Below are 20,218 nucleotides of genomic sequence, written 5' to 3' on the forward strand. Positions count from 1 at the left end.
AGTCTCACGGTCTCTCCTGCCCGGGCTGGCTTTGAACCGCGATCCTCAGATCTCAGCCTCCTGAGTAGCTAGGATTATAGGCGTGAGCCACTAGCACCCGGCCTAATGTTTCTTTTTATAGGCCCTCTCAGAAGATTAATTAGGTCAATCAGCCTTCCAACCAGGAATAATATAAGTCTTTTTAGTAATATTTCACTTTTTTTTTTTTTTGTCGGTCGTGGGCCTTGAACTCTGGGCCTGAGTGCTGTCCCTCAGCTCTTCAGCTCAAGGCTAGTGCACTACCACTTGAGCTACAGAGCCATTTCCGGTTTTCTGGTGGTTTATTGGAGATAAGAGTTTCACAGACTTTCCTGCCCCGGCTGGCTTTGAACAGTGATCCTCAGATCTCAGCCTCCTGAGTAGCTAGGATGACAGATGTGACCCACTGGCACCCGGCTTAATACTCCACTTTCATCTTACAGACATCATATGTTATAACTGACCAGGTATCCTTTTACATTTTATATTTTAAAGCTAAATAAAAGAAAGATTGCTTATGTTTTGACTGAGCCTCTTCAGTTTTAAAGAAGCTGCTGAAGGGGTATAAACACAGACTAGCTGTCTTTATCTCTGCAGTCTGTATCAAGTTTATTGTTTTCAAGGAGTTACCTCTTCCTGGAGCTGTGAAGGGCTGTTGCTCATACTGAACATAAGTAGAGAGGAAAAAGCAAACCTCTATGTGTCTTACTTATTTTTATAAGAAGGATGACAACAAAATTATTCAGAATTTAGGCTGAATACCCTTAGTACAAAGACTCATTTTTTTGCAACTGACTGAATCATCCAGGTTCTAGTACTGTACTCGGCAGGCCACTCTTGGGTAGTCCCTGAACTGGGGACAGGCCCTGCTTCCTCCCAGAAGTGGGGTGGGTGGAGGTCTGGGGACTCACCAGTGGTACCAGTCATCACAGCCGTCACAGCCAATCATTGGACTCCCATCATCAGGCTTGTTGCACCCAGGGCAGAACCAGATCTTATTGCCCCACTCATCTCGGATCTGAAGGGATTGCAGGGGAAGGAGCAAATCCAGATGGAATAGGGAAGAAGAACCAACAGAAGACCAGAAAGAGTGGTTACTAAATACCTGACAAATCAGCCTGAAACCATAGTAGATTAGCTCTTCATTAAAGCCACAATCACATGGTATACACGCATGAAAATGTCACGATAAAACTCCTTTTCTACAACTAATGTATGCTAATAAAAAATTCTTAACAAAATGAGCACAGTTCTTCTTTTGGAAGTATATGAAATCAATGATATACTCTTACTTTTTTTTTTTCCTTTGTCTTTTTCTTTCTTTGTAGCTCAGGTTGGCCTCAAACTTGTAATGCATCTGACTCAGCTTCTACAGTGCTAGGTTGGGATTACAAACCTGTACCACCACATCCAGTTATGATAAACCATTGCTAATGAATATTCTAAACTTTGTTGTATATGCTATTTTATAATCACCTCTGTGAACAATGTGATAAAGTGATGTATAATCTGCTTCATCTGAAAAATTCCTATAGCCACATTAGTTCTTAATGATTAGGGTCTTCTCCTCCCCCCCGCCATCCTGTGTCTTGAATTCAGGGTCTGGGCGCTGCCCCTGGGCTGCTTTTGCTCAAGGTTAGTGTTCTGTCTGAGTGGCAGCTCAGATCTGGCTTTTCTTGAGTAGTTTATTGGCGATAAGAGTCTCACAGCCTTCTCTGGAATGGCTTTGAACCACAATCCTCAATTCTCAGCCTCCTGAGTAGCTAGGATTACAGGCGTGAGCCACCAGTGCCTGGCATGATTAGGTTCTTAATGGCAGTAACAATTGGTATTTCTGAAAGCTGGACTGTAGCATTCAAGCACTCATTGCTTCCTGAAGCACATCACAGGCAGGGGATTATACATACAGCCAAACATGCATGTATCACTCAATTACTTATTAGCCAAACCCTTCTCCTGAACAGGCTGATACGATCAAGGATATAAAAGAGTTGTTACTAAGTAACTTTCCATTCCTTTCATGACATTTTTAGAAAAGTACAATCAACTAAATGGCAAATGAAATAAGGGGTTCAGGAGGCCAAAGAACCTCACATTTAATCACTATTTCACTACAAATATTATATACTCTGGAGTTTATTAACTTAGCAGTTAAATAGGAAGCATCTTTAATTGTTCCACTTCCTCAAATTTCACATTATCAAAACCAGGCTGGAAGAAAGAATTCTATAGAGACCCAAAAAGCAGCAGTGGGTGAGAGGTAATGTCTCCCTGCCTGAGGGAAGTGCACCACGTGGAGATGGCCAGCCGTCCCCATGCACTAGCCCTCCAGGGGCTGAGGTTGTTCTGGTGCACTGTGCCCCAAAGCTACCACGCATGGCCAGTCTTGCTGCTGGGTGACCTTCCTTGAAATTAGCAGCCCATGACTCTGCTACTTAAAAAATTTGCCTTTGCATCGACATCACCCAATACGTCACAGTTCACTAAGTTCTCTCAAACATACTACTGTATTTACTCATCATAGAAGAGCCTTTGGATAGGTCAAGAATGGGAAACATGAGCCCTGGGATTGGAAGTGCTGCTCCAACACCAACAGTAGACAGTGACACATGGACTTTGTGCCCCGTCACATCTTTCACACTGTAAATGCACAGTGTCTCTAAGGTTTTGAAGCTTCTTGGTTACATTGTCATTCCTGTGAACCCTTCTCAATGGTGTTGGCCCACACATACAGTGGAAAACCATTACTGTTTTTTTCCTTTCTGCCAATACTAGGGGACTGAACTCAGGGCTTGAGGCTCTTCCTTGGCCTTTTCGCTCATGGCTGGCAGTCTACCACTTGAGCTCATGCTACCATTTTTAATTTCTTGCTGAAAATCACTTTTTTAAAAATGGGGGGTGGGGTAGGGATTGTTCCTGGAGCTTGAACTAAGCACCGAGGTGCTATTTCTGAGCTTTTGTTCTCAAGATTGGTGCTGTACCACTTCCAACTTCAGCTCTAATTTTGGCTTTTTGGTGGTTAACTGGAGATAAGAATGGACTTTCCTGCCCTGAGCTGGCTTTGAATTGTGTGCCATGGAGGTCAGTCTCTTGAATAGCCAGATTTACAGGCATGAGCTACCAGGACCTGGCATAATTTAATAATTTTCTGCAAATTTTCACATCTATATCCTCTTTGAATACTTATGATTTTCTTTTGTGCTCTGTGTAACATCATAATAGCTCAACCATTTAATGATGTATTTCCTTCTAAGTTTCTTTAAGTAACATGGTGTTGTATGGTTTGTAACAATAAATACCATGAATACCACCTCAGCACTTCCCAATCATGTCTGTTCAGAGAGACCAAGGCTATTGCCAGGCTCATACAACCATCTGCAGAGCCAGGGGTCATGGCCACGCCAATGCTTTCACACTCCAGAAGCATTCTGTGTGTGTTTGGGGGTCACTCTTCAGTGTCCATGGAGCATAGCTTTATAAATATTTCATATATAGAATGAATTTGGGTTTGAACAAGATTGGAGACTGTTAAGAATGTGGAAGACAAGGGCTGGGGGAGTGGCTCCAGTGCTGTAGTGCTTCCCCAGCAAGTACAGGGCTCATGTTCAATCCCCAGCACCAGAAGAAAAACAGGAGAGAAGCTGGCCCAGTGGTAGATCACTTGCCTTGCATGCCTGAGGCCCTGGGTTCGATTCCTCAGCACCACATAAGCAAAAAGAAAAAAGCCAGAAATGGCACTGTGGCTCAATGGTAGAGCGCTAGCCTTGAGCTGAAGAGCTGAGGCACAGTGCCCAGGCCCAGAGTTCAGGCCCAGGACTGGACCCCCCCCAAAAAAAAAATCAGGAGAAAATACCTAAAACATTCCCTGGACAATATGGACTCATTAATCATGGTGCATGTTGTAACTCAAAGCCATCGTGTACACTGAGGAAGTTCTGCAGTCTAAAAGTCCATTTCCACGTAACATACAAGCCCTGACACATTCTGGGTCTTAGCCAATAAAATGCTGTAATTAGTACTACAACTCACAAATAGCTAGCTTATAAAATTCGGTGTATATGACATAAATTGTACTTTTTGTTAGGTCCATTCCTGGACGGCAAACAGACCTCGCCTAGTACCTGCGTTACCTAGGCAACTGGGACACCTGGAAGAGGTCACATCTGCATCCGCTGAGGTCACATCTTAATCTGATGTGGCCACACCTTTCCCCACCAGATCCCACTTCCCTTTACCTGGACTCACCTTTCCCCACCCCCTACCCTATATAAGGCCTAACCCTGGGCCAGACGCTCTCTTTTGCCAGCGCGTGGAGTGCCAACTTTGCCTGGTCCCAGCAGGTCTACTGAATAAACCTACCCCTTACCTGAATACCACGTGCGTGGTGCTGTTCTTACTCGGCCACCTCTTTTTAAAAACCTAACACTTTTAAGTGAGTATCTCCATTGCTCGACCAAGAAATTCAGTTTGGATTTAAATGTCAGCATTCACTCTTGTATTTATATGGCGATACTGTTGCATACAATCTTATTCCAAATCAATACAAAATAATGAAAAACAACGCTTTGACATTCTAGAGACTGAACAGACAAATGCTGCAAGGTAATGCTTTTCAGCCAAAAGTTGGAAAGTACTTCTTTTGTTATGAAGAATTTCCTCTGCAACTTAATAGTGACACATACGGTTATTCCTTCTACTGGAAAATGCTCTCCTAATAGGCTCTCAGCTACTGTGAAAATGCTACGTACCACGTAAGTGCTGACTGTCTCAGTCACTACGCTTCTCACAGGGGCCTTGGAGCTTCCTGCCCCAGAGATGGCAGGGGATGGGGAGGGCACCAGAGCTGGACATGCTGCAGCCTGGGCGAGGAGTGGCAGGGGGGTGGGGTTCACGTGCACAGGAACCGTGGCTGGGGCTGGTGGTGGGGTTTTGGGTCTATTCAGAGAAGGGGCTGGCTTAGCCTCCGGGGCTGGAACCACCTTGCTGATGACACTGTTAAGAAAGAAGAGAGGGAAAAGCAGAAGTCAGAACAGGATAACCAACTCAAAGCACATGTTAAAATCTTCCTTCATCTAGATGCAAAGGATGTTTTCAGGAGTTCAGAGATAGTGAAAGAACTCAGAGTTCAAGACCATTCCTCAATTAAGGGCTCTACTTAGACTTTTTTTTTTGGGTCCAGTTGTGGGGCCTGAATTCTGGGCCTGGGCACTGTCCCTCAGCTCTTCAGCTCAAGGCTTGAGCTTGAGCCACAGCGCCACTTCCGGCTTTTTTCTTTTTGCTTATGTGGTGCTGAGGAATCGAACCCAGGGCCTCAGGCATGCAAGGAAAGCGCTCTACCACTGAGCCACCTTCCCAGCCCTACTTAGACTTTTTTATATTCTCAAATTGTCCTTCAATGGTCAGCTACTTAGAAAAGTTTTTAATAATCAATACAGAAGGGGAAGTGGGTCAGTGGGTACTTCCTGTGGCTGGAGCAGCTGTGACAAGGTCACTTCTGGGAACCATCAGGAAACAAAGCCCTCCCTACTTCTCTCCCTCCCTCCCTGCAATCATACCTAGAACCCACTTTTGTTCTCTGGGCTTTTCCGCCTTTGTAGATATCTATAAAGAATATATACTATGATTATTTACATTTTAACTTAAATATAAGCAGTATCACAGTATATTCTTTGTAACTAGATTTCATATTTGGTTTTCTTTTCTTTTTTTGTTTTTGGGTCCAGTCGTGGGGCCTGAACTCTGGGCCTGGGCACTGTCCCTCAGCTCTTCAGCTCAAGGCTACCCCCCACCACTTGAGCCACAGTGCCACTTCCGGCTTTTTTTTTTTTTTTCTGCTTATGTGGTGCTGAGGAATGGAACCCAGGGCCTCATGCATGCAAGGCAAGCGCTCTGCCACTGAGCCACCTTCCCAGCCCTCATATTTGGTTTTCTATATTTTGATTAACTTCTTTGATACATCCAAATGTGTATTATTTAATTTCTATACATAGTATTCTATTTCTGAATAAGACAGTGGTTTTTGTCCATTGTCCTTCTAAAGGTAGTATGTATTCACGTGTAATGCTCAAGGATTTCCTTAAGCTTTATTCTTAGCAATAAAGTCACTGGTCACAGAGTGCCCATCTTTACCATAATTAGCAGTGGATATTTATTGAGCACTTATTATGTTCCCTGCTGTACTAAACACTTGAAAGTCAATTATAGCCCAGACACTGTACTAAATATTTGTTTATGTTATCTCATTTGCTCCTGCTAACAACAAAACCTTCTGGAGGACCTACATATCATGATATCAAGTGCATTTCTGAGGTCTTCTCAGCATCAAAGCCAGTGCTATGGAAATATCTGTGCAGACTGAGATGACCAGGATGATTTCAAAAAGAAAAACTGCAAGTCCAGTTGCCCATGATAAAAGAATCCAATTTGCTAGTTAAGTATCTGACAATTTAAAGTCTGTATGTATCTAATAACATAGCCTTAAAAATATAAAGTAAAAATGGAAGAGGTGTTAGAAACAGTCAAATCCACAATCATAATTAGACACTTTAGCACATCTATTTTTCTGTTGATAGAATAAGTAGTCAAAAAACAGCAAAGACAGTATTAGAAAGATGGCGGAGGTGGGTGCTGGTGGTTCTTGCCTGCAATCTTAGCTACTTAGGAGGCTGGAATCAAAGGATCACAGTTTGAAACCAGTGGAGCTGTGGCTCAAAGTTGTAGAATACTAGCTTTGAGCTGAAAAAGCTCAGGGACAGTGCCAGGCCCTGAATTCAAGCCAAAGAAAGAAAGGAAGAAAGGAAGGAAGGAAGAAAGAAAGAAAGGAAAAAAGAAAGAAAGAAAGAAAGAAAGAAAGAAAGAAAGAAAGGAAGAAAGGAAGGAAGGAAGGAAGAAAGAAAGGAAGAAAGGAAGGAAGGAAGGAAGAAAGAAAGAAAGAAAGGAAGGAAAAAAGAGAGAGAGAAAGAAAGGAAGGAAGGAAGGAAGGAAGGAAAGAAGGAAGGAAGGAAGAAAGATGACAGACATGGATACTGCATAGCACTGGCTCGTACAGTACCACCAGCAGCCAAATAAATGATGGGAGTTTCTATCCCCAGTCATGGGAGGCCTAGGTCTGCTTTGGTGCTGGAGATGATGGTGGCATCACACTTGCAGGTAATTAATGGGATAAATATAAATATTTCCCATGCTCATTCAAGGACTTCGTTGAAAAAGTGGGGCTATGGCAGTTTTATGTCCATACTATGAGATGATTATTTTTCCCCTAAGACATTGTCATCAGTCAGATTATGACTATGAAAAACTGTAAATCTCAAACAAAGCCTTGGATGGCTGCCATTTAGAAACTTCTTAAGGGCATTATTTATTCCAAGAAGCTAGAGAGGGAAAGAAGGCGAAAGGGGGAGAGGGAAAGAAGGAAGGAGGGAGAGGACACACACACAAATACACACAGAGAGAGAGAGATCCTCAGGCCCCTTGAACATGCTAGGCACACATACACTCTTCTCTGCGCTGGACTGCCAGTCATTTAATTTGTAGACTTGTTTGTTAACCCAGCTCTATTAGTAGTTTCTGAAAAGAATAGAAAGCTTTTATCTTCATTTTTTCACAATTTTTGTATCATGTTAGATGCCAGCATCTAACTAAATCTAAACTAGCTTTCAGTAGGCACTTGATGAATCTGAACATATTTAGTTAAACCAACAACACAAAATCTGGTCCTGCAAGGTAGTGACCTCTTAGATGAAATTATATAGTTCATATATTTTTCTGGTCAATTAAAATTATAGCAAACAAAGTAAGTAGTAACATACTCTATGACCTGAGGAGGAGAGTGGGATAAAGGTGAGGGTAGATAGAGGAGAGTGGGTAAAAGGACAGAGACAGAGACATGTAAAAGGTGAAGGATTTGCCAGCTTAGGCTGGGAAGCGTGGGGCAACACTCATGTACTTTCGTTTGTAGTTAAGTGGAGTTAACTAGGGAGAAAGGAAGAAGAGGAGGGAGAACAAAAGCTGGATAGCCCCACAACCGACAAAAAAAAAAAAAAAAAGCTGGATAGGAAGAGGGAAATCGTACTAGATCTGAATGACTACCACAGAAATTAGCCAGAAAATCAGTCATCAACAAAAGAGTATTAATCAATGAGAGGCTATCCAACACAAACAATAGGATTGACATGTGGGAACTCAGAACGCTACATGAACACAACTAGTGTATCATTTTATTTCCATTCTTCTACTTGTTAGCTACTCCAGTCGAAAATGCTTGATGGAGATAAAGACTGAACCCGTTGTCAAAATGAACAGATCTTATGATTCACTATACAACCATCACTTGCAGTTGACTATTAGCTCAATGATCAGTTTGTGATGTTGCAATTTGGGGGGGAGGGGGAATCTATCAAGTTACAGCTATATCACCAACTATAAATGTTAGAGGTCTTGAAGATTAAGTAAAACAAAACAGCCGGCACGAGTGGTTCAGGCCTATAATCCTAACTACTTAGGAGGCTGAGATCTGAGGAAAATAGTTTAAAGCCAGCCCAGGCAATTAGAGACTCTTATTCCAATTAACCACTAAAAAGCCAGAAGCAAAGCTGTGGCTCATATGGTAGAGCATGAGGTTGAGCACAAAAACTGAGGGATAGTGCTCAGGCCCTGAGTTCAAATCCTAGGACTGACAAAAACAAGACGACACATCCACCAAAGTAAGCAAATGTATAGGGTTTTGAAAAACAAGCGAGCAATACATAGGAAGAGTGTTCTGTCTTAACTAATTAAAAAAAATACAAACACACAATAAAATGCCTTTAAAAGCTAAAGCTGGGTGCCAATGGCTCATATCTGTAGTCCAAGCTACTAGGGAGGCTAAGATATGAGGATCATGGTTCAAAGCCAGCCTGGACAGAAAAACCCATGAGACTTGAATCTCCAATTAATCATCAAAAATCTGGAGCTAGAGCTGTGGCTCAAGTGGTAGAGCATTAGAGTGAAAAGCTAAGGACAGTGCTCAGGCCCTGAGTTCAAATCCCAGTACTGGCACAGAAAAGAAAGAGAGAGAGAGAGAGAGAGAAAGCGAAGGTTAAAAGGACCAACTCCACCCAGTGTTGTCGGGATGGGGAATAGGAGGGGTGATGGTGTAGTATTTCTGGGTAGTTACCAAAACTTTCAAAATATTCAAGCTTCTGACCAGGGGTTAGGCTTCTAGAAATTGATTCTGAGGAAATAGACAATTATGTAATGCCATAGGGTAAAGAAAATTATTAATAAACTCATATTTATGATTGAAAATATAAAGAGGTAGTATGACTAATTTTAAATACCCCAAGTAGGGGAAAGGTTAAATTAATACAGGATGATCACAACTGTTGTTGGCAGCGGTAGTCTCTCTCTCTCTCTCTCTACACACACACCCCCACACCCCCCCACACAAACGCACACACACATTTACATAAAAACTCCTTCCTTAAAACATAAATTCTATGAATGTGTACTTTGAAAAAAATTCAATCAAAAGAATATACAATGCCAAAATGCCCAGAAATTTCATCTATACACTAAGATTGCTTTTTCTTTTGGCTTGTCTATAATTAATTGTGTAGCTTGTACAATACAGACAATTTAAAAAAATAAAAATTTGTGTCATTATATACACACCTAACATGCTGCTGGGAGTTTTTAAATGATGCTTCAACTGAGTTGTACAGTTAAATCTGCTTACATTTCTGTAGATATGGGGTACTTTAGTGGCTAAAGTCTAAGTGTTGACCATAACAGTCCTAAATGGATGTGAAAAAAAAAAAAACCCACAAGCTAAATCAAAGAGCTGACAATTTAGTTTATTCTAAATTGACTCCATCATCACTAACAGAGATCAACAACAAAGTGGCCAAGTGGGAAAGGTAGACAGCCTCATATAACAATGCTGTTGTTTTCATGTAACTGAAGTTGTAAGTTTGAATGGACATTAGATATTCCTACGTTTGTAGTTAGTTCCACAAGGTCCATTTGTTCATATGCCTAGTCCTCAGTGTGGTAATGTGACAGAGGGTAGGACTTTTAAGAGATGAGGATAAGTGCAAGGTAACACACATATATATGTGAGTCACATGGAGATCTCACATTTGGGTATCATAAGGAAAACTTATTAGAGTGGATACTACATGTTGACAAGACAAACTATCCTTTTTATTTTCAAGGGATACACTGGATTTACAATGGCACCAAAAGTGAACTGCTTTCCTCAACTGGTTGGAAGTTCCAAAGATAGTTCATCAGACTTTGAGTTATTTTGATCTTAGCTGCTAAGTAACTTGTGGTAATAGAACATATGGTTTTAATCCTTTTATTATTTCCTTAATTTTTAGCATAATAAGAAAATACCTAACAGGATAATATTAATGTGGTATCTCATGCCTGGCCAGATAAACTGTCAACAGCGAACCTAATATGGTCACTGTAAAAACACTTCTGAATTACACCTGGCCAAGTTCACTGCTGTTCTTGATTGCAGACAGTGTTTTGCTTCTCTGAATATTTCTCCCTAAAGTATCACTTTTTCTTTCCTACTTAATTGCATGGTAAGTTCTCCTCCAGAGCTTTCTGCTGAAAGCCCAATGTCTCACAGAGAAAGCAATACCGCCCACAGCTGGGTCCCACAATGGCTCCATGCTGCTAACATTACCTCTTTTGGAGGCATTGGTCACAGTGCCCTAACACTGGTGTTATTCATGCAAACGTGCAGAAGGAAGGACTTTCAGCAGGATTTCTTTACCTGTTTCCCCACCACAAAGCAGTGAAACAAATAGACTGGGTCATGAGCTGTAATGCAAACTCACAGCTTGACAAGTCAATAAAGAGCCAATCCTTGCCTCTCAGCCCAACAGAGCCTCCAAGGTTAGAGGCAAACACAATTTGGGTATGTTCTGGCACAGGGAGTTTAATGATCCTCATTATTCAGCTATTGTGTGCAAACACTATGAAACCAGTGATCTAAATTATCAAAGTCCAAATTACTGGCTACTAAACTGCTTACAAAGTTCAAAAGTTCCCTCACAATGGCTTACTTATTTACCCCTAAAAGTGAACAGCTGTTTTTAAATGTAACAAAATGATACCACAGGTGAAAAACATTAGTATCACTTCTGTAAATTTTACTGAATCTTCTGAACAGGGAAATTTTTCAATGGAGAAAAACTATTCATATATATATATAAAAGTTCTGCCAGGCACCAGGGCTCAAGCCTATAATTTTAGCTACTGGGAGATGGAAATCAGAGAATTGTGGTTCAAGTCAAGCCAGGGCATACAAGTTCCCAAAACTCAATGGTTGTCAACTTCAGCAAATGGGGATGGGGATTGGGGGTGGGGGGAGGCAAAAGCAGGAAGATGGAGGGGCTGGCCAGCTAGTCACAAAGCAAGACCCTACATTGAAAATAACCAATGCAAAAAGTTGCTTCAAATCACTGAGTTTGGTATATTAGAAAAGTAATATACCAAATACTCAACTTTCCTAACTTAGGTATATAAATGATTATTCTTAATTTTGGAGAGCTTATATTTTTGAGTATCACCACTTAATATGCCAAATTGTAATATGGTCATTTCCTTATTTCACATTGATAAAATACCTAAATTATGAAAATCAGTTTTATTAAGTCTTTTAATTAATCATTCATTATTCCTTATTTTTTGTGATACAGCTCAAATTTTAACATTCATATAATTATAAGACAATTGTGAACGGATTTCATTCCTCAAACTCATGGCTTGCCTCTTGAATATTTACACCATCTCGTAAAATGAGTATTTTATCTTGTCATGGCCCAAGTACACATCAAATAATGTAGGCATGACCTATTTGAAAAATGAATTATATGAAATAATTAGAGAAAAACATCACCATTATAGAATTGTCATTTCATGTGGGAGGCCCAAATGATTATAGTTCCATTGCCAAATATTCAAAATCTATAGAATATCTAGAAGGACAGTAATATTGAAATAAACAATGAATAACACATATTCCCTCATATTTCAATAAATACTAATTCTTTCCTCTGAAAAGTATCAACAAGAACTAGAGATATAATAATTATGAGAAATAAAAGATATAAAAATGGCAACCAATAGGGTAAGCAGTATTAAGAGTATAGAGAAAGTGAAGAATTCAAGACCTCTGAATGTATCTTGTCATTTAGTTTTAACTTTGGAGGCAGGTAAATGGTTTACATATTCAGAAAATTAAAATTTTAAAAATTGCCTCTGAATTGAAACTAAGGAGAATGAACAAACCTCAAAGTATATCATGCTAGAAAATATAATTTCAGTTGCTCACACAGCCACAGTAGAACTTTATAGCAAGCACTAAAGAAAATCTCAATCCTTAATATCACCCAGCATTCTATTACTAGTTTGGTAATGGTGGCGTTTTTGTTTTCAGACTATTTTATACAGTTCTTGCAAAAATAAAGGAAATAATTTTGATAATGCTGTTAAGATTGAAGATTTGTAATGTAAAAAGAGAAGCTAAAGAAATACATTCAAAATAACAATAATGTTAAATCTGAATTAGAAATAATATAAACTTGCCTTTTTTTTTCCTTTCAAGTTTACCTATTTCTGTCCATCGAGAAGGCCTAGAAGTCTTACTAATAGGACATCCCAGTAGCCATGGGCATCTCTAGTACACCATTTTGTGATTCCCTCCTAAAACATTCCTGACTAAATAAGTGTTCATTAGATGAACAGAAATATTGTATATTTCCAAATATATGATATACAGAACTATGCCATAAGATAAACATGGAACATTTTGTAGTTGGAAAGCTACTAAATACAAATGAGGTTGTATCAAAATCCAATAGACAATATGAAAGAACTGCCAATGATCAAGATAGGATAACTGAACATAAAAAAGAACAAAGAAGACAGAGAACAAGATAGGGTCAAGGGAAGAGGGGGAAAGGAGAAACACAGAGAGATATTCCTTATTTGCAAGCTATTTATTTTAAAATTAAATAATAGCAATACTGATTAACAGATATGCACATTTGTAGAAAAATAAATTAGTTACAATAAATATTATAAAATATTTAAGAAATGATAATTTTGATTACATTGATTTAAGGAGCTTTCATGAACACGAGGAGTTTCAAACACAGAAACAAAACCTAGATACCCCCTCAAAAAAAAAGTTTCTCCAATTCTGCTGAGGCAAGAAAAGGCTTTTGAAATTATTCCACTGACTTCAGATTTGTTCCGAAGTTAAGGCCATTCGAAAAGAAAGAGATGGAAAAGAAAACCATTGATGGAAAAAAGAAGCAGGAAAGCAAAGGTCTCTGACATTACTATAGACTTTCAGGTCGAAATAAAAGATTTATTATGACTTTTAGAGAGCTGCTTTAGATTCGGTCCTCTTATCTATTGAGTGTTTTCTACTAATCTTTAACATCCAGGATGATGGGAAAGAAGGGAAAGAAGTCTCAAACTTAGCCAGAGGGGTAGTCAAGAAAAGGGAATGGGGCAGTAAGGCTGGGGTAGAGGCTTAGCCTGCCCAGCATCATAAAACAAACAACCCCCTTGCCTGCCAAAAAAACAGAAGAGTGGGAGTCAGTTGCATATATCCATTCTGAAGACCCGTGTGGAATGGACACCAACCAGGCAAAGACGCTGAGAGGTGGAATGTGAAGTACCTCTGTGGTGGCTCTTCCCTGTCCTGACCACCCCCTCTCCTCCTCTCCCTTACTTGAAGCACTCACCCACCAGTGCTGGGAAACTTGCATTTGATTTTAATCTCAAAATTGTTTCAATTCCAACATGCTTGCTACAGAGAACACAAATTAGTAAAGGGCCAAACATTAGTCTGGAAAAATATTCCTTATTTGCAAGCTATTTATTTTAAAATTAAATAATAGCAATTCTTTAAAGTACATGTACTGATTGACAGATATGCACATTTGTAGAAAAATAAGACATCCTAGAAAGGCCAGAAAAAAAGCAACAGAAGCAAAGTTTACTGGATTAACATTCTTTGAGTGGCCTAAATTTATAAAGTAAATGTGGATTTTTACCTTGTATTTAATACAAGCCTAATAGGTAGTACAATGAAAAAGAAGCAAGATATTCTATATTTTAATAAGTAAGAGGGGGAGAAAAATAATATGGCTGTTTACCACTTACAGTTGTGATCTACTCATTTGGTTCATCCTAGTTCAAAACAAATGATAGCACTAATCTCTATGCTCCTCTATGTTTTAGCAGAATTCACAAGTCATAGATTAATATTTCTCATTAGATCAAAAAAGGAATTTTAAAGGCATTTTAATTATAATAAACTTTACTGTATACTTAAGATGAAATACATATTACAAACTACAATCCGATAAACATATTGTATCACAGACAGTTCATAGACATAGTTCCTACATATATGGTAGAAGTACTATTTTTCAGACTTTGGCTCATGGTCCCATACCAGTTACTGTCTTATTTATTTTTATTTAGTCGTGGAGCCTGGGCACTGTCTCTCAGCCCTTCAGTTCAAGGCTAGTGCTCTTATCACTTGAGCCACAGTGGCACTTCCAGCTTTTTCTGTTTATATGGTGCTGAGGAATCAAACCCAGGGCCTCATGCATGCAAGGCAAGCACTCTACCACTGAGTTACCTTCTCAGCCCCATACTGTCTCATTTATTCACAGCTAATATTACCAAATCTGGAGTCAACAGTTTTTTTTAAAGCAAATACAGATATTATAAAACAAATGCTAGACATGACAACTCCTACATAGGAAATACTATTGCTATACTATAGTCACTAGAAACTAGGATGCCAGCTTCTGTATATACCACTATAGTAAGATAACAAGTTTTAATTTAGTATCTATCATGGGTTTGGAGGGATGGCTCAAGTGGTAGATTACCTGCAAAAGCAAGGCCCTGAATTCAAACATTAGTATCACTAAAGGGAAACATGCTCATACGTGTAGGTGCGCACGCACGCGCACATACATGCACACACACACACACACGCACACACACACACGGCCACACACATATACACATAGCCAAACCTGCCTTTTTGTTATTATTCCTGGGGCTTGAACTCAGAACCTGGACACTGTCCTTGAGCTTTTGTTCAAGGCTAGCACTCTACCACCTGAGCCACAGAACCACTTCTGGCCTTTCTTGTGTATGTGGTACTGAGGAATCAAACCCAGGGCTTCATGCATGCTAGGCAAAAACTCTACCACTAAGGCACATTCCCAGCCTCTGGCTTATTGCTGACATGGGATTTTATTAACTTTTTCCCCAGTCTTGCCTCAAATTGAATCCTCCTGATAGCTGACTCTGGAATAGCCAGAATTACAGGCATGAACCACTGTATCTGGTCCTAACAGTTAATTTTTTTTTTTTTTTTGAGAGGGTAATAGGGCTTGAACTTAGGGCCTGGGTGCCATCCCTGAGCTTTTTTGTTCTATCACTTTGAGCCACAACACCGCTTCTGGTTTTCTGGTGGTTAAGTAGAGATAAAGAGTCTCACAGACTTTCCTGCTAGGGCTGGCATTGAACCACAACCCTCAGATCTCATCCTCCTGAGTAGTTAGGATTATAGGCATGAGTCACCAGTGCCCAGCTTAATGTTTTAAAATAGTGACTATGTATTATTTTTGTGATGAGGGAAAAAAAGACTTGTACTTTCATATCTAATAGTACTTGCTCATTTTTTTTTAATAAAAGAACCCCAATTGTCTTGTTTTTTTTTTTTTTTTTCAAGCTGGGGCTTGAACTCAGGGCCTGGTGCTGTCCCAGAGTTTCTTTGCTCAAGGTTAGCATTGTACCACTTGAGCCACAGCTCTCCTTCTGGCTTTTTGATTTCTTGGATTTTCCTGCCCAAGCTGGCTTTGAACAGTGATCCTCAAATCTCAGTCTCCTGAGGAGCTAAGATTATAGGTATACACCATTGGTGCCTTCCGCACCTTCACTCCCACCCCATTGCTTTTTACACCAGATTTTGAGGAAAAGGCACTAAAGAATACAAATCACACTTCCAGGAAGAGGAGTATATACTTAAAATCAATGTTCAGAGTCAACACTAATAAGAGGACTAGCATAAATCTTGGGGAGAAATATGAGCTGAATAAGGACACATTTTCGGGACAAAGAACAGAGTAAATGGGCTAGGACTAAAAAGGAAGAAGGATCAAGAAAAAGGAGTCCATGAAAGAAAAACAAAAAAGAGATTTATTAGAACATAGACTTAAGTATAGAGTCAAGAATACCCAAAAGTTCTAAAAAGACCAGGGGAAACATGGCCCAATACAGCATAAAGGATTATACTGTGGTGGCCATGTTCTCTAGATCTGGGAGGTGGACATTTAATGATCTTAGTGAGAAGTTACTGAAAAGCTTCTGGCAGAAACCAGAATGCATTTGGCTTAGGATTTAAGCTTGGAGAAGTTGCACCTAAAGACTGTAAGTTTTGATAAATGAGAAGGAGAACAGGAAGTTTGAGCCTTTTCTTTATGTAGAGGAAGCTTGGTAAAGATGAGGTTAAGCTAAAGGGAAATGTGAAAAAAAGGAAGAGGAGGAAGACTCAGAGGAGAGAAGAGGGGCAGCTCCCCAGAAGGCAAGAGGCAGACATGAAGGAGGCACAGCAGAGAGCAGACATGGAAAACAAGAAGAGCTGATGTCATACCCCTCCCTATAGCCTGGAGACTTTCCTGAGCCTTGGCCCATGGTGACAAGAAAATATTGCCAGACTCTAAATCATGGCAGTCCAACAGTACACTGAATATCTATATATTGAGCTACAAAGGTGGGCATGGAGCAGTGAAGAAATGTTACTCTGTGCATCCAAAATCTTCATGTAAGTTTCTGAATCTACTATAGACCCCTAAAAAGTGACAGGAAAAACAGAATGCAAAGAATTAAAAATTCCAGTGGTCACAACAATAGGAGGTCTAAGTGTGTGTGTGTGTGTGTGTGTGTGTGTGTGTGTGTGTGTGTTTTAATCAGTAGGAACATATTGTTTTTAAACACCAGAAGTGTGAGTAGTTTGGTCTTTAGGAGAAATTATAATCATTAGATAGTATCCAAAAGGTTACCATGATACAGCTAAATTATCTCTGCCTGTCACAGGTTAAAGAACATTTAAATTCTAGAGGTTTACATCAGCTTTTTCCAGATAACAAATCTTAAGTACCTTCCTATATTCACTCAATTAGTGATCTTGGGCCTTGATAACACTGCAGAGTGAAACTTTCCAACCATCATTCAAATCATATCTAAAAAGGTGGTCATAAATATTTTAAAACCTAAGTGAACTAATAAGACCTAGACCCATTAAGGATAAGATCTTTTACAACAAATTAAATAAAACAATTTATTGAAGTCTGGACTCAAGATAAGCTAGATTTACTAGCTGACCTTTTATTCATTTAAAGAACAAAATTAGCTCTAATTGCATTAGAATAGAATCCAGTAAATTTTCCCAAGTCTTTTAATGTGGCATCCATGTAAGAAGTGCTGTAATTGTTTACAAGTAAGATGGAAATGCTTTGATTATAATCTTTCCACTTGTTTTACTGTGTTGTAAAAGCATTTCCCAAAACCTAAAGCTGGTTTTTCTGACAGTATACCAGTTTTTCTCTTAAACACACTGCATCTTTGGTGTTCAGGAACAAACTACAAAGTGACAGGGGAAAAAATTAAATCTGGACTTCATCATAATTCTAGGTCAGTAAAATTGAGAAAGTAATATAAAGAAGTCAAGAACCCCTTGTCTGAAAATTCAGAAAATGGCTGATGATATGAGTAAGAAAATGTTTGGGGGTGGGGGTGGGGGGGTGGGGGCTAGTTGTTAGTTGTGGAGGTGGGAGGGAAGGGATGGTAGGGGGAAAACAAAGGAGGAGGCAACAATGCTCAATAGGAAATGTACTCATTACCTTGCTCCTGTAACTGTAACCCCTCTGTACAGCATTTTTACAATAAAAAATGTACCAAAAAAAGAAAAGAAAATGTTTCCTCTCAGAGAGGGTTCAGATTTATCACTGACATGTATGGGCTTAGAACTGCTGAATTTATGAGAATATATATAAGAAGACAAAACTAATGTATATAACCCACAATTTCTCTTCCAGATGTTCAGCAACTAGGGAATTATTTTACAAATATTGGTATCTTTGACAAGTAGCATTAAAAAATCAGTAATTTTAAAATTCAAATATAGTCATTAAAATATTTAAATGTTATTTACATAACTCTTAAAGCTTCTTTTTAGCCATTATTTACAATTCCTGCAATTATTTTCTTTAAAAATAAAAATATAAAAAGAAATACAAATCAAAACAACATTGAGATTCCACCTCACCCTAGTTAGAATGGTTATAATCAAGAAATCTAATAACAACATATGCTGGAGGGGATGTGGCCAAAGTGAATTCTACTGCACTGTTGGTGGGAGTGTGAACTTGTTTAACCACTCTGGAAAGCAGTATGGAGGCACCTCAAAAGGATAAACATAGAGCTCCCCTATGACCAAGAAACCCCACTTCTGGTCATTTACCTAAATGACTACAAACAAGGCTATACTAAAGCTACCAGCACAACTATGTTTATCGCAGCATTATTTACAATAGCTATGATACAGAACCAACCTGTATGCTCCTCAGTAGATGAATAGATCAAGAAAATGTGGCACACACACACACACATACACATACACACAATGGAAGTCTATGCTTCCATCAGAAAGAATGACAATGTTCCATTTGTTAGGAAATGGAAAGACTTGGAAAAAAATCATGTTAAGTAAACCAGACCCAAAGAAACATAGGTCCCATGGTTTCCTAGTATATTGTATGTCATGATAATGCATGTTAAGCTAAGCCACATTCCCAGCCATTATTTTGTAGTATTAATATATGTCAAGAGAGCACATATCTGTAATCCTAGCATTAGAGAGGTAGAAACAGAAGGATCATGAATTGAGGCCAGTCTAGGTTACACAGTGACATCAAAGCCAGCCTCAGTAATATAGTGAGACTCTATCTTAGAAAGCAAGCAAGGAAGGAAGAAGGGTGAGCCCAAATAAAAACAAAAAATAACAATATGCTAATAATAACACGTTAAAACAATTTTTTTGAAGAAAGCACTTTAATCCAGGCATGATGGTGCATGTATCTTAAGCATTGAAGAAGTTAAACTAGGAGGCTCATAAGTTTGAGGCCAGTATGGGCTAAATAACAAGTCTGTCTCTAAAATAAACAGAACAACAACAGCAGCAGCAATAATCTCAAATACTCTGTTGGGGTAGGGATCTAGCAAAGCGGTACAATGTATATTTAGCATGCACAAGGCCCTGGATTTAGTCCCCAGCCCTCCCCCACAAAACATACTTTATTTTTTAACCTCATAGCTAGGAAGTTAAAATCATATTGGATACACTAACATTTGATTATTTCCTTACTTTTTAATTTCTATTTCTTAATATATTGTATGTCAACACATGAAATTACCCTAAATAAATTTAGACTAGAAATAAAATGATTTCAAGGATAAAAAGGAAAATGCAGAAAATGAGATAAGAACCATTTACTAGTATGTCTCTAAGAATGTATCACTAACACTTATCACTAAAATGCTACTATGTATTTTCACTGTTAAATGTCTTTTGGTTAAATCTGGCTACTTTTTTTTTTTTTTTTGGTTGGTCATGGGGCTTGAACTCTGGGCTTGAGTGCTGTCCCTCAGCTCTACAGCTCAAGGCAAGCATTCTACCACTTGAGCCACAGAGCCACTTCCAGTATTCTGAGTGGTTTACTGGAGATAAGAGTCTCATGGACTTTTGTGCCCGGGCTGGCTTTGAACCACGATCCTCAGATCTCAGCCTCCTCATTAGCTAGGATTACAGGTTTGAGCCTCCAGCGCCCGGCAAATATGGCTACTTTTTAAAATATTAAATGCTAATTTTCTTTGAAAGACCTGTAAATGATGTAATTGCCCTTAATTATTCTCTATTTCTATTGTCAAAATGTTCAGGTCACACAGGGGCAAAGTATCTATGTTTTGTTTCAAAACATTAAACCTCTTATATATTTCAGGATTTCTTTTTTTTTTTTGTCGGTCATGGGGCTTGAACTCTGGGCCTGGGCGCTGTCCCTCAGCTCTTCAGCTCAAGGCGAGCACTCTACCACTTGAGCTACAG

At 39.2% G+C, this 20,218-nt stretch overlaps 1 protein-coding gene across 1 annotated transcript in view; it reads right to left on the reverse strand.

Annotated features, from left to right (window-relative positions):
- Taf3 (TAF3 RNA polymerase II, TATA box binding protein (TBP)-associated factor, 140kDa) overlaps window positions 1–20,218 on the reverse strand; it is a 143,927-nt gene that overhangs the window by 1,546 nt on the left and 122,163 nt on the right. The window contains exons 5-6 of the mRNA XM_013009417.1: window positions 4,767–5,010; window positions 930–1,036 (exon numbers count right to left, since the gene is read on the reverse strand). Coding sequence (XP_012864871.1) covers window positions 930–1,036; window positions 4,767–5,010 — 351 coding nt within the window. The remainder of the gene's footprint in view (window positions 1–929; window positions 1,037–4,766; window positions 5,011–20,218) is intronic.

Source organism: Dipodomys ordii, unplaced genomic scaffold (genome assembly GCF_000151885.1).
Source record: "Dipodomys ordii isolate 6190 unplaced genomic scaffold, Dord_2.0 Scaffold9, whole genome shotgun sequence".
Taxonomy (NCBI): domain Eukaryota; kingdom Metazoa; phylum Chordata; class Mammalia; order Rodentia; family Heteromyidae; genus Dipodomys; species Dipodomys ordii.